At 38.2% G+C, this 16,670-nt stretch overlaps 1 protein-coding gene across 1 annotated transcript; it reads right to left on the bottom strand.

Moving 5' to 3' along the window:
* Positions 1 to 1,258: 1,258 nt before the first annotated feature.
* On the bottom strand, positions 1,259 to 13,412 carry LOC139458112 (zinc finger protein 862-like). The gene is made up of 4 exons (XM_071239420.1): positions 12,619 to 13,412; positions 11,969 to 12,417; positions 3,085 to 3,185; positions 1,259 to 1,315 (listed from the first exon to the last, which is right to left on the bottom strand). Exons 1-4 carry the CDS (start codon positions 13,410 to 13,412, stop codon positions 1,259 to 1,261), a joined length of 1,401 nt encoding a protein of 466 aa, XP_071095521.1.
* Between the last annotated feature and the right edge of the window lie 3,258 nt (positions 13,413 to 16,670).

The following is a 16,670-nucleotide window of genomic DNA, read 5'->3' as shown; positions in this document are numbered from 1 at the left end:
AAAAGTATTTTATGAATAATTGTAAATAGTACCTGTCATCACCAATTTCTCGATACCTGCGGCTGTCAGTAACATGAAGAAATACGTCTGTTTTCGAAGCTTCGTATTAGAAAGTTTATTTTTTCATCTACACTAATGGCAGCACCATACCCATGCTCGTGGGTTTCACCGAAGTGGTAAACGTCTGAGACCTGCATCACTTCGGGCTTTCCTCCCACATTAAGCTGACACGCCGTGATATAACTGGAATAATGTTCAAAGCGGCGTTAAAAACCCAACTCACTCACTCACTCATCTACACTAACCTCGCCCAGTCTTTTCGTAGCTGTAACATGTTTTCTTGCCGATATCTGCTACGAGGGTTGTTATTGGTCAAGCTAGAGTACATGACCTAAGGCTGTCAATCAAATTACAGCAATGGCACATGTGTAATGAAAGATTTTGAAGAAAGTATTTTGTTATTCTGAATGTTTCAAGCAGGAAACTCGCGATCGATATTAAAAACATGGAACTTTGTGTATGTATCATGCTAGGTTTGGAGCTTTGACAAAGGTTTTTCAGGCATATTGGAAACATCGTATCCGAGCCGAGAAATCGAGGCGATGAGATGTCATTTGATTTACATTACACGCGATGGCACGAAAAGATTGAAATAATAACCTAGCTGTAAGTTTGGCAACTTATAGATATATTTTGGTTGATTTTATTTATTACTTTGTATACTAGATTTAAAAAATTCCTTGAAACGTCTTTATTTTGCTCTTTGACATGTTCGATGTGGACCCGTTGTCGAAGTGTGTGTCCGAGAATTTTATTTTCAATAACATCGCGGGAAATAGTGAATCATTTAATCTATCAATAAAAAATGATAAATTGAAATGGAATACGTATTTCAGAAATTGTGAAATGTGATAGATTTAATAAATGAATGATATGACAGGTAGGTTCATAAAATTATATAGATCTACCCTTTATTTTGATGTGACTACGACTTAGGCGGTCTACCGGCCTGCGCTGTCTGGGGACACGAGGCTTCTTGGCCAGTGGCCTATGGTGTTGGAAGAGTATATTGGCTCTTCAAGCAAACTTTCTTTCAAACCTATTTTTCTTTTGACAAAGTTTCGGGGATGCCATTTGGACCTTAGTCCTTAACATTGACAAAATACTGTTAACAAGGTCTGCAATTGGCTTACATTTCTATTTCCGTTTTGTAAACCTATCAGCGATGCCATTACAGACACGGCATGGAAGAGAAACGTCATCGGATACCTCTCAGTTTCCCGCGCTCACACCTAAATCTGGCTAGCACCGGAAGCTAGCGAACATTGGATACACATTATCACATGGGTCTTGGGAGCGAGAGAAACGCGAAACAAAACAACAATAAGTTATGCGTGAAGTGAACTTTTTTCAAAATGAAAAAACGCGTAAGGGGACGTGTGAAGGTTGGTTTTTTGGCATCCTATTTTTTCAGCGCATATTTTTGTATATTGGACGCCGTAAACGCAAACACTGCATGACTTCGTAGCATTCACACTTTCGCTGAACACAGTCAAGTTTTGCTTGCTTTTCATATTGGCACATGGTAATTTTACTTGCTTCATATCTGTCACTGATTTTTTTCCCTGGAAACGCTTTGTTAATTGCCTTCAATAACAGTTCTACATTGACACATTTTTCTGGAAGTTCTGTTTGTCCACTGTCTTCACGTTTCCTGGTTTAAGTTTCGCAAACTTACTGAAGCTTACAGTCTTCTGGTTTTCTTTCATACTCATTTCATGAGTATCCTTCAGTTTAATGTCTGTTGTTGTTTCTCTCCTCTTACTGTCCCCTTTTCTGCATGGATAACAGAAACATATGGCTTTAAGAAGAAATCTTTCACGTGGTCTTCATGTTTAAGGACATCTGACCTCCTCTTTCTCAACTCTTCTAGACCATTTTACCATGGTTTTATACCGTATACCCAACTCCTTGCAAGAGCTAAGTAGAGTTTTGTGTTTCTTAAGGGTCTTTGACATGTGATGTAAAACAAAACGTCTCTGCTTTATGCTACTGGCTGATCTGTTAGCCTTCAAAGATACCACAACTATTCATGAGTTTCATAAAATTGGTTTTACACGGGAGCGAGTTTAGTATTTTATTTATTGCTTGCCATTTATAACTTTTTTAGAATTATACTGTTGAGTATGAATAGGCTGACACCTACACGATCCACGGCATAGTCCAATTGAGTTTAACAGAAAAATACTTCAAAAGTTGAAACGTATGAATTTGATACCATACAACCGTCCACCTTTAGAATTCACAAAATTATCGTAGGGCTAAGACTATCGCAACTCGCATACTTTAACTAAGACTAACGACTGTTGTTGCGATACAATACGATCGCCTTGTAGAACGGGCCTTGCACCTCAAAGTTTACAATAACGTCACAATACCCAATGACGTAATTTGTGGAATTTTGTGGCCAGATCCATCGGCGAAACAATGCCATTTGATGTCAGCCTAGCAACAAGGTTACTAGGTTCATCGAGGGTGCATAAGCTCCTCACAGTGATCCATCAACTCCACACGCATTGTGGTTGAATAAGCCAAGGGATGTTGAGAGCTTTCAATATTTTTTGGTGAAACGTGTTCCGACAGTACATTAGCACGCATTTTGGTATTACACAATGTGTAATACAGCTGTATGTTTATTATTAAATGGGGGATCTCTTCACAGGCAAGTAATGAATAACTATGAGTGGTCATAGGTTACTTTTCAATATTGAAACTGCTGCTACTCATTTCTTCTTATGTACATTGTCTTTGCTGATAACTTTTTCCCCCTCTGTATGTATACCTGTATTTCTGCTTTCTTTTTTGCTACTTCTGTCTCTGTGTCTCTCTCATTTGTCGTGGGGTGGTCGGGTAGCCTAGTGGTTAAAGCGTTCGCTCGTCACGCCGAAGACCCGGGTTCGAAACCCGACATGGGTATAATGTGTGAAGCCTGTTTCTGGTGTCCCCCGCCGTGATATTGCTGGAATATTTCTAAAAGCGGCGTAAAACCAAACTCACTCACTCACTCATTTGTCGTATCCTGACCTTCTTTTTTGGAGAGGGAGAGGGATTTGGAACTTCGTCTTCTATTTCTTCCTTTTTTCTCTTTCTGTGCTTCCTCATCCTCTCTGGCAGCTTGCCTGCTCCTACAACAAAGTTTTCAGCAGAATTTACACATGCAGTGAATTCCCACATTACCACAGTAAACTCCCACATTACCACAGTAAACTCCCACATTACCACAGTGAATTCCCACATTACCACAGTAAACTCCCACATTACCACAGTGAATTCCCACATTACCACAATAAACTCCCACATTACCACAGTAAACTCCCACATTACCACAGTAAACTCCCACACTACCACAGTAAACTCCCACACTACCACAGTAAACTCCCACACTACCACAGTAAACTCACATATTACCACAGTGAATTCCCACATTACCATAGTAAACTCCCACATTACCACAGTAAACTCCCACATTACCACAGTAAACTCCCACATTACCACAGTAAACTCCCATATTACCACAGTCAACTCCCACATTACCACAGTAAACTCCCACACTACCACAGTAAACTCCCACACTACCACAGTAAACTCCCACATTACCACAGTAAACTCCCACATTACCACAGTAAACTCCCGCATAAACACAGTAAACTCCCACATTACCACAGTCAACTCCCACATTACCACAGTGAATTCCCACATTACCACAGTCAACTCCCACATTACCACAGTAAACTCCCACACTACCACGGTAAACTCCCATATTACCACAGTGAATTCCCACATTACCACAGTAAACTCCCACATTACCACAGTGAATTCCCACATTACCACAATAAACTCCCACATTACCACAGTAAACTCCCACATTACCACAGTAAACTCCCACACTACCACAGTAAGCTCCCACATTACCACAGTGAATTCCCACATTACCACAGTAAACTCCCACATTACCACAGTGAATTCCCACATTACCACAGTAAACTCCCACATTACCACAGTAAACTCCCACACTACCACAGTAAACTCCCACACTACCACAGTAAACTCCCACATTACCACAGTGAACTCCCACATTACCACAGTCAACTCCCACATTACCACAGTTAACTCCCACACTACCACGGTAAACTCCCATATTACCACAGTGAATTCCCACAATACCACAGTAAACTCCCACATTACCACAGTAAACTCCCACATTACCACAGTGAATTCCCACATTACAACAGTAAACTCCCACACTACCACAGTAAACTCCCACACTACCACAGTAAACTCCCACATTACCACAGTAAACTCTCACATTACCACAGTCAACTCCCGCATAAACACAGTAAACTCCCACATTACCACAGTCAACTCCCACATTACCACAGTGAATTCCCACATTACCACAGTCAACTCCCACATTACCACAGTAAACTCCCACACTACCATGGTAAACTCCCATATTACCACAGTGAATTCCCACATTACCACAGTTAACTCCCACATTACCACAGTAAACTCCCACATTACCACAGTCAATTCCCACATTACCACAATAAACTCCCACATTACCACAGTGAATTCCCACATTACCACAGTCAACTCCCACATTACCACAGTAAACTCCCACACTACCACGGTAAACTCCCATATTACCACAGTGAATTCCCACATTACCACAGTAAACTCCCACATTACCACAGTGAATTCCCACATTACCACAATAAACTCCCACATTACCACAGTAAACTCCCACATTACCACAGTAAACTCCCACACTACCACAGTAAGCTCCCACATTACCACAGTGAATTCCCACATTACCACAGTAAACTCCCACATTACCACAGTGAATTCCCACATTACCACAGTAAACTCCCACATTACCACAGTAAACTCCCACACTACCACAGTAAACTCCCACACTACCACAGTAAACTCCCACATTACCACAGTAAACTCCCACATTACCACAGTCAACTCCCGCATTAACACAGTAAACTCCCACATTACCACAGTCAACTCCCACATTACCACAGTGAACTCCCACATTACCACAGTCAACTCCCACATTACCACAGTTAACTCCCACACTACCACGGTAAACTCCCATATTACCACAGTGAATTCCCACAATACCACAGTAAACTCCCACATTACCACAGTAAACTCCCACATTACCACAGTGAATTCCCACATTACAACAGTAAACTCCCACACTACCACAGTAAACTCCCACACTACCACAGTAAACTCCCACATTACCACAGTAAACTCTCACATTACCACAGTCAACTCCCGCATAAACACAGTAAACTCCCACATTACCACAGTCAACTCCCACATTACCACAGTGAATTCCCACATTACCACAGTCAACTCCCACATTACCACAGTAAACTCCCACACTACCATGGTAAACTCCCATATTACCACAGTGAATTCCCACATTACCACAGTTAACTCCCACATTACCACAGTAAACTCCCACATTACCACAGTCAATTCCCACATTACCACAATAAACTCCCACATTACCACAGTAAACTCCCACATTACCACAGTAAACTCCCACATTACCACAGTGAATTCCCACATTACCACAGTAAACTCCCACATTACCACAGTAAACTCCCACATTACCACAGTAAACTCCCACACTACCACAGTAAACTCCCACATTACCACAGTAAACTCCCACACTACCACAGTGAACTCCCACATTACCACAGTGAACTCCCACATTACCACAGTGAACTCCCACATTACCACAGTGAATTCCCACATTACCACAGTAAACTCCCACATTACCACAGTAAACTCCCACATTACCACAGTGAATTCCCACATTACCATAGTAAACTCCCACATTACCACAGTAAACTCCCACATTACCACAGTGAACTCCCACATTACCACAGTGAACTCCCACATTACCACAGTGAACTCCCACATTACCACAGTAAACTACCACATTACCACAGTAAACTCCCAAATTACCACATTAAACTCCCACATTACCACAGTAAACTCCTACACTTTCCCACAAATATATGTTGGAGAATATCTTGCTATAGCATTGTGTCTACTGTCTATCAGCTTCCCACTGTGGGAATGAGTATTAACTTTTTCTGTGTTCAGGATGCTGAGAACTGTTTAAATAGTAGACCTTTGTGAGATTACCACATTAATTTTCCCCCACAACTCCCCACTACCACTGGTGGGATTTCAAGCAGTGTGAACTGTACTATATTACACCTCTACTTGAATTTTCAATAATAAGTAATGTCATAAATATTCCCATAAAATGTCTCGCAGAATACCTGTATGGGATGCGTTAGTTTTGAACTAATTCAGAAAGTGATTCAGAAAATACAGTGATTTGTTGGTCCCTATAGTCCCCATATAGTTTTTACTGCCCCCCCCTACCACCACCACCCATCTCTATTTCTAGATTATCTGAAAATATCACAGGAATATTTTTACTGTGTTTTACTTGTAAAAAGTCATTTAATATGATCTGCCAACACTCAACTGATCCTAAACCAAATATGAAAATAAATTCAATATCGATACAAAATCTCAGTTCCGAACTGCAAATTTTCGGTCTCATGGTCTTTGTCAGTCTGGAAACCGGCAATTGAGTCATATCCATCTTGGTAGAATTCAAAGGCCGTAAATTTGCATAACAGAGATTTTGTAATGATATTGTGTATATTACTTCCCTTTGGAGGATGTGGATTTTCATTTTGTTAAAAACCAAAAGCATATTGTTGAGTCCAATGTGATCATACTGATTAACAGAGAAATGGACCCAACTATTTATCTACTACATATCAGACTATATATATTTCCCCTGTTGCTTTGGAGTTGCTCCATCTTGTTTTGATATTGGAAAACACAAAGTTAATTCTAAAGTTTGTTACCTGTTAACCTTTAGCCTGCTGAATTATTTTCACACTTTTTACCCCTGCCTGCTGGATTAATTTTAGCATAAGGCGCTCTAAAGAGGGTGGGTGATTTCAAACAGTCGGTGCTTCATTAAACAAGGGCCAATTAAAAAAATTTTTGCACATTTATTCCTGATAGAAAACTACACAATTCTATATAAAAATATCCTGTTGTTTTTAATCATACCAAGGTTAAGACCAAAGCGAACACAAAATTTGTAAAATTTCTTGAACTTACCTGAATTGCGTTATTGAAGGTGGTTTGCATTTCATGCTAGGAACCTTTTAATATCGTAACATTTTTGCATATTGATTTCAATAATCATATCTCCGATATCTTAATATTAATTGAGTAAAAATTTGGGTTTTATAATAAATTATGAACCATTTCAGTGAAATTATTATCTAAACGGTAAACAGAAAATTGACTTAATTTTCGAGGTCATCATGTCGGTTGCAGAAATACGAATATTCGGGTTAATCTGACGTGTCATGTTATAAAATTTGCAGGAAACAATTAATGACTTATAAATATTCACTAATCCTAATTTCAAGCGTTTTGGTTGAATATTTACGATATACAAAAATAAACAAGCCGTGTCATGATGCTAGCAGACGTCCTAAAATCAAACATGGCGCGCTTCGCCAGACCTCCGCATAACTTATTGCTATTTTAATATCAACAAAGTTTACATTGCCTTTATAAATATAACTTGGCGAAAGTTGACGATCTTCTCAATCGAAGAATGTTTTATTCGTCATATTCCAATAAATATGACGAGAGAAAAATGAAAATAAAGATCGTGAATTCTGACAGCACTATTTCAATAAGTGCAAAGGTCACCGGATGTGATGTCACAGACAGGGGTAGTCTGCTGATAAGCTTTCAAAACAAAACAATTACAGTAAATTTTGAAATAGTTCGCCTATCACATACAGCAAAAATGTAAGTCGATACACAGTATCAGTAATCACCACTAACATGAAATAAAAATGTGACTTTGACAATATAATTCGCGTATTATTAATCCGTTTGACCTTGCATGCTCCCGTGACCCGGAAACGGTAGACGATAAATCAACATGCCACATGCAAGTTTCTCGGTATCTTTTATTTGAACTTCTGTTGATAGTTAAGAATCACCATTCAATGTTGTTAGTATAAATGGGACATGATTCATATTTCTGCGATGTACATGCTGATAAGTTTCACTACAACATGTGTATCCCACGTAACACGTCTATGGATATCGTCGATCAGCAAGATCACCCTCAACAACAGGTGCGCGAAAATGGGCTTGACAAAACGTGTTTCAAAATAACATCCCCGCGTTGCTGAATATGATAGGGTATATATAAGCAATAAAATGCTACGTACATATTTTCGGTGTTAGTTCCACATTAAATTTAGGATAGTTTTCCTTTCGGGAATACATTCATAGATTCTAGCATGATTTTAGAACAGTTTCACAAAGGATTTCTAAATTTATTCCAAAAATATGAAGACCACCATGATTGCGCATTGATGATAGATTTGTAATTGTTTAATTATTTACAGCTGTTTCCATTTTTTCAAATTTTAAGTCATATTTGATAGTTATTTTTCCCACAATGATGGTGTGTGGGGATAGTAAATATTAGTCTTTGCATCAGCACAGTGTAACTGATCAAACTTCAATTATTATCTTAAGTTTAAACATATTTATTCAACAATTATTATCTTGCACTCTGAAAATCAACTATATGAATAATTAACTCTCTGATGTCATCATTTTAATTTTAGTATTCCATGAATAATGAATAAATCAGATCCTTAACACATACATACTAAACTCATATGGACATTAATCTTGTGCATTATGTGTGGTTTGTTTCCAAATAAAACAATTCTGAAATATAATTTAATAGGAATTAATTTAATTTAGTTACAGTAACAGTACTTGTAACAGTACATGACATTTTGTTTGTTTAATCACAAGAACCATGGTGGCACATGAGCTGGTAAGTTTGCCATAGGTTTCTTAGAAAATGCTATCTCAGTCTTCTGGTTGGAATGAAAAGAAACATGCCTGTGTACATGTTTACCCTTGCCAGATGTATTTTTTCCAGTCAGCCAATCCATTACTTTTGTTCACCTTATGTGGTCTATTTTATACATTCAGGTACTGCTTCCAACCTGTTTTTTCTTTGTATGCAATCACAGTATCACAACTTCCTCAGCTGGTGTGTATAAAAGTTCTCCTGTCATCATGAAAAAAGAATTATTAAGGAAAGTCATATTTTCATTCAAAAACATATCTGTCTTTCCTTGAATACTCTTTGTCTAAGTGCCAGAAATGTTAGTGTCATAAAAAAATTAAAAAAAGATTTTCAGAAGGACTTTTCTTAGATAGACCTAGATCTAAGTCAAACCATGTGACTAGTTAGGTAGAATTATAACCTTATAAGCCCTCATTTCTGAGGTGTTCATATTTTTCACCTTTTTAGGACTAAACTGATCCGTGTAGATCTGCCTGTTTTGTTATGTAAAACAAATTCTTGTCTTAAAAAATGAGAAAAGGAATCATTCAGATGAATTTTTTTTATCCCATTGATTCACGAAAATCAGTTGAAATGTACAGTGGTGACTTGTACCCAAAATTTCTAGTAATTTGTTACCCAAATGGGTATGTGATTTTGTAGATCTACCTAGAATTATTTCAAAGATATACATTAATTTGGTGTCTTAAACTTAACATAATATCACTTTCCTATCAAAACAATTCATTCTAACTTAGGTTTAACCAACTTAACTGGCCTCTCCTTCAGTGACAAGACGTCAATTTTCTCTCAAAACTAAACAATCAATTTCAAGGATCACAGTCATAATCATATTTGGAACTTGATGAAATATTTTATTATGTGTTCTGTTCATCTACATGAAAACATAAATATAATTATAGATCTATTGTCTTATTTTCTTAGGTACAAATTCACAAAGTATTTTGGGTACAATTTAATTTGTTTTGGGTACAAAATCACATATATATATATAAATAGGAGCCTAGAATCTATACATATTTACACTACCTCGTTGTGTACCAAAATGTTATCGGTTCAGAGCACGGGAGGTTCTCAGAAAGTTTTCAGCAACATCTTTAATATTTAAATTGTTCTTTTTGTAATGTTAGACCAATAACAATATTATGTTGTTATTATGGCATATCAATACGTTGTATCGCTCTCCGTTGCGTTCGTTTTTAGAAAATAATTTAAAATTAAAATCATCGAGCGTGAAATCCATTACGGTTTCGGATTTAGACTTACACATTTGATGGCGACAATCACGAAGAAATATGAAACAAATAGGAGTGAAGACTGCTCTCCAGATCAATAAATTGTAAAAAGTTGACGAAAAATAGTAAATTATGTATTTTCTTTTGAATTTGAATCTATTTCGGAATTTCTTTACGATAGCTTACCAACTTTTGCATATTTTGCTTCCATGTGTCACATGCGGTATGTGCTTCCGGTTTCAGAAATGATAGCTAAAATTGCCAGTATTTTGATTATTTCCCCTAAAATGCATTATTTTGCTATTGAATGGTTTACCTAGAATGTATATCAATTCAGATTTTGCGTATCATCCAATATTTGTCATTTTTCGCAGTGTTTGTTGACTTTGTTCAATTCAACAAATCGCGAGTTATGCCACGCCCAAACGTATCACTGACGTTTGTCGGCTTGTCAATGTGTCGGAAAGTTTATCAAACGAAATCATTTGCAAACTCTTTAAAAATGAAATTCTTTTTACAAAGATTTATACATACATGTCAATAATTCTAGAAAATTAAGTTAGATGTAACAAAATGATTGTAATAGTCTAACTGGATAACTATGCATGTGGAGTTGTTTGTTTACCGCCGTTGCCATGATCGTACAAGTTCCATCCAATCGATGATGTTACGATTCAGATTGTTTTTGTTTACAATTAGTTACACCGAAAGTTGCTAATTTTTAGAAATAAAGGAACATGAGTGTTTTCCTTTCGTCAGCAAAAAAAAAATTATGATCGAATAGCAAAAATGATGAAATTATAAAGAATATATCGGACTGCATGCCGCTCAACGTGAAGTGCCAAAAGTCAACAATGGCCGTTTCTAGTAGTTGTGTGCCGAGAAGTTTGGCCGAAACTTTTTTAACTCGCGGTATTTTCTTTTTGAGGTAAATAAATGACTGAACGTTTTGATATTGAACAAGCTGAGCATTTATGCATGTCATACGTAATTTAAATGTTACGCAAAGCCTTCTTGGTAAATAGATATGGCGAGTTTTATTTTGGGGTGTTGTTATGCTATTCGCCTGTCGAATGGGTTCAACATCAGATGCACGGGGATGGACACCTCTGTTTGATGGGTTTGACGTTAGCGTGCAGAGCTTTAACTTGTTCAGGATTCATCCCACCCCTATAATCAGCTTTTCGCTTTCGTTCCTTTTCGATGTAGTCTTGGTCACAGCAGTCTTTTTCAGCTGCCTGCATCGTCTACACCTCTCGGCATTCTAATGAGACCAATATGTACATACATAAATTTACAATAAAGCAAAATGTTGTCCAAGCTTGCATTTATAATACGTTGCCCTCAGCAATGCGTGTTGCACTGTTAATAAACATATATTTTATTCATAAACAAACTATGACAGTACTTTAATTCTGTTACACCAAGCTAAAAAATAACTGAAAAGGGGAGGGGGGAGATATTTTGATTTTTTTATGAAATGTTCCCAGTATTTAGGAATGGGGAAATTTTTTATCATTAATTTTATATTTTGAAAATGATGTCTCTCTTAGTCTTAAGCTTGGTGTAGACAGTGTTCCCGATGGCTTTTAAAACTGCCAGTCCAAGGGACTGGCAACTCTGAAATTTAACAGTCCCCCTCAATTTTTACCAGTCTCAACTTTGAACAAATAAAAAAAAGTAGGAAAATTACCTGGTTTTAATTCCTTCAAAACCTTTTTTTTTGTTCTATGCAACGTACATGCAGTCACAATTTTCTCTTTTTTTGTGTGGAATATTCCTCTCGCTCGTGCATAGTTCATTTCGTCATCAACAGCATGCATATTCAGGATCATTAGGTTATTCAACCGTCTTTGACTCAGTCTAATACGACTGGCTGTGTGGATTCTGTTTTGAACGCTGAACCCGCGCTCTGCAGGTACACTGCTCACCAGAATGGTGATCGCAGTGGTAGCCAGTTGTGATAAATCAGGGAATATGTCAGCATATTCGTTTATCAGGACCTGGCATGTGTTCGCAAACGTAACAGTGCTCAGGCCAGCTGCAGCTCGCCTGAATTGCTGGAAGTCTCTCTTGCAATGATCTGGATCGAGTACCGGTAGGTGTGCGGTGACGTCATTATCGTCTGAACCAATGACTGGCCTGAAGTGATTCAGAAGTATGTCAAGGGATTCCCCTCTGTGTGCGGTGAGGTCTTGAGGTGTCTGTGGGTATCTTAAGGGATTCAGAACGATGTCCAGTGACCGCAAGACACCAAGACTTTCAGCAGGAAAACGATTGCGTTATGAATGAATCAATTCTTCAATAAAACCCACTCTTTTGGCTTGAAAGGAGATGACAAACCTCGGATCTGCGTACATCAACTTGACACCACAAAACTCGCCATCGACTACATTCTCATTCAAATGTATTTCGTATTTTCCAGTTTCATTCAATAAAGTTTGTAGGCATCCAATAGTTGACTCCACCATAGGCTGTTTCATAGCTAGGTTCAAGTTGTCCTTTAGAAAGACGGTGACTAGTTTTTCCATGTATGGCAGAACATCAGACAACATGTACGTTGTCGCAACAAATGAAAATGTTTTCAATTTTTTGGCGAGATTCACCGCCACTGTGTTTTTACGCTGGGCTGCCTCTTCCTCAATTTCAATGACTAAAGCTGACCAATTTAATCTTGTAGAAGTAACAGCTCGAATCAGGGACAACCACCTTACGGTACAGGGCTGTTTGACACTGGAGAATTCTGTGTCGTCCAAAACTTTAGAAAGTTCTTTTAATCTGTCATACCGTGTCGCAGAGTACAGGTACAGTTTATACACGTCATTGACTGTTGTACGGTAATCTGATATGCACTTTGATAGTTTAGCTGCATCCTGCGACGCCAGGGCAACACGATGTGCAATGCAGCGTACGTGCACTAAGCACGGACAATCACTTGTTTTAAGTCTCACACCAACACCACTCCTGATGCCGGTCTTGACGCTCGCCCCGTCTGATCCCAAACCAATTATTTTGTTCATTGGCATACCCCATTCCTCCATCACCTCTCTGATCTTTGCAGTTATTATATTTGCCGTTCCCCCATGAATGGTATAGTTTCCCAGAAATATTGCCTCTGCCTTGCCGCCATTTACCATACGAGCGAAAATGATCAGGGTTTTTTCAACAGTAATGTTGACAGTTTCGTCAATAATCAAACCGATATATTTGCTATCTGAAAGTTTTTTTTTCAAATGTTCTATTGTCGATTCGGTAATTGCGCTTTCCATTTCTTCCACGCTGTCCCCATGGGTGTATACAACCCCCGATAATGACGAACACCCATTTCTTTTCTGCAGTTCAATAAGACTTGAAAATTTGTCTGCGGCAATATTCTCTTTTGCCATATATAACACCGTTCTCATCATCACGGTTAGGTTGTCGTCCGTTTTTTCTTTAGCTACGAACATGTGGCCAGCAATGACTTTTTTATTTGACATAATAAAAACAGCGTCATGGTGACTGTTACTGTCTCTGTGCTCTTTTAAAGCCGACTTTTGCATGTTAATGCATCCCTTGGTGAAATCATTCAGCTTCCCTGCTACTTCATATATACGACAAAACATCGTCTCTGTTTCGGACTCGTGGCGTAACCATTTAAATTCATTCAACCAGTCATCGTGAAATTTCCTGATTTTTTTCATTTTACCTTTTGTGGCAGTTTTGGGTTTTTTAATCCCCCAGTCACAATTTGTACTATCACTGGATGACTTTTCTAATTCATCATTTGTACGTTTGCGGGGATTCTCGGGGTTGCCACCGAAAATTTTTAAAAGCTTCGTCTGCTTTGATGACGCCATGTTACATAATCTCGGAGCACGTGGTTTGAAATGACATTTCACTTTGGTTGAGACTAAGTCGTTAAAAATAGACATTTAACCTCCAAGCAAAGCGTAATGTTATTTCCTTGCGCTAAAAATAGACAACAGGGAAACCCTGCTGATTAGAGACAAGCTGTCTTCGTTCGAAAAAATATACTTTATTCAATATCGCCGATCTTTTGTTCAACAACAAAGATTTATAAGGTACTTTGTGCCGGTCCACTGGGACTGGTAGGCATATGAATTACCGGTCCTAGCATCATTTTACCGGTAAACGGGAACACTGAAAGTACTCATGCAGTAAGCTGAAACAGAGAAATTAGGAGAGCTGAAGTGTGAAGTATATAATGTTTAAAACATACTTTACTGAATATTTGATTCAGTAAAAATCTAAACTAAAAAACTCTCAAAATATATACAACTATCTGATCCTGTCACACGTATATTTTTTTTTATGGAAAATAATTTTTTTTTCTAGGTTTTTGCAGATGAAACTGTTGAACAGAAAACGGATAGATGTACGCGATTTTCAATCGCACTGAATAAATGTTGACGCCGTATATCTGTGGTTACTGCAAGAATATCGCGGAAGCGCCCTAAGTCAATCCCTGTCATGGTTGCTGAAAATTAGAAACCATTAATGTAAATTGTAAATCTATAAATCATTTTCACTGACTGTATTTTGTGTGGGAGGCCTTACACTGAATGACATGTCTGTCTGTTTGTGCACTTCCACGCATGCCTTAACATAACGTTCTTACTCTTTTCGTGAACACATGTCGTCCTACTCATTTTCAGTGATACATTTTAATCATTTTCATCTCTATTTGTTCTTTTATGGTCTATAGAATATGTGTCTGATGGCAGATAATCGAGACTAATTACACGCTGGTGTTGAAGTTTGGATTCCACTAACTATACTATACATGCTTCAACATTGGCTGATCTAACAACACTAAGACCCTTTCCTTGACAGACTGCTAACCGCCTCTGTGGTCTAGTGGTAGAGCGTCCGCCCGGAGATGACCGGCCGCGTCATACCAAAAGACGTTAAAAGATGGTACTTGTTGTTACCCTGTCTGGCGCTCGGCATTAAGGGGCTAAAACAAAACTGGTCGGCTCGGAGTCAGTATACTGTGTCTGAGTGGGGTATTGATGTTAAACTGCAGCACGGTATCTCAGTGTGGCATCAGTCCGGGCACGCACGCATGCAGACACACGTCGCTATATCAGTGCAATAATCTTGGACGCGACGTTAAACCCAAGTTCACCTCACCTTGACAGACTGGGGTCTATAGCGCTTTGCACTTTGACCATGCTCCTTTATTCTCTCGACAAACATTTCCTTTCACTGTAATCATAATCTCCTCAGAAACTTTAGTTTCCCCACCAATAACAATATGTTAAATTTGTACTTGGTTTGACCTTTTTGCCCTTTGGACCAGGCTTGTTAATTCTGTGTGCATGTCCTTGTACTGCAAACAGTATCTCCTTTAAAACCACTTGGTCATTGTAGTCTGAAAGTAATCAAGGTATCTGTTTGTAGTGGGATTCAACTCATATGTTTTAGTGTTTAAGTATCAATACTGACAGAACCAATTGACCAATGAAGCTGAAATTGCACAAGATGTTTGGCAACAATAATGAACAAATGGAATTTGATCCATTACTTGACCATTGTCAGAGCTCCAGATAACTTTTTGAGCATCAGAGTTTTTACTCAGATGATTCTATTTTAATTAGGTTACAGCATTTTTCATTGGGTAACCAATATTTTTTACCTCGTCTATTATCACTCTATTGGGTTTTCTCAAAATGAATAAACACTTGAAAAAGAATGAAATAATGTTTTTGTTTTAGAAGAAGGCCTCCTTCATCTGTATCAATTAGGCCAGTACCCTGCATACTGCGTCGTAAAAAACAATACTCACTCACTCATCATGTTTGAAAATGTTCTGCTTAATTAAAATCGATATAAAGGAAGAACTAATTTACTGAGCGAATGACGCAACAAAACTGTTGTTTGTTGTCTCCTCGTGCTTACCTTCGACAAGATGCATGATATGGGGTGCTGCGAAACCGGTCACTGGTTTCGAGGTACTCCAATAATGATGGTTCATTTTACGAAAGGGGTGGTAACATGTTCGAACCCATTTCTCAGAAAAGACAACAACAACAGGAAACATCATAAATTCAATTCTTTATCTCAGTTCCTCATCTCACTTGTAATTTGTAGTAATGCGTATCTATAAGATACAATTAATCAAAATTAGAAAAGACATACACACTGTTTGGCCTTATCCAAGATACCCCCCGGTAGTGTCAACTTGCCTGAAACTGAGGTGGTGACAAGAGACGTCAAACGTGCGAGATTTAAGACATGCAGCTTAGCTGGGATGGAAAAAGTTGTTTACTGTCACAGTGGAATTACATATGTGAAAGAGGCCATGGGAATTAACAGAAGAATTAACTTGGAAGTTATTCACGGGAGCAGTGGACAGTGGCAGGATATTTCTATCTTGGACAGGTACCAAA

The sequence above is a fragment of the Haliotis cracherodii genome, unplaced genomic scaffold, assembly GCF_022045235.1.
Source record: "Haliotis cracherodii isolate W230 unplaced genomic scaffold, xgHalCrac1.p SCAF_12, whole genome shotgun sequence".
NCBI classification, from domain to species: Eukaryota; Metazoa; Mollusca; class Gastropoda; order Lepetellida; family Haliotidae; genus Haliotis; species Haliotis cracherodii.
The sequence above is the reverse complement of the archived record's forward strand: the minus strand, read 5'-3'. Positions and strand labels throughout refer to the sequence as shown.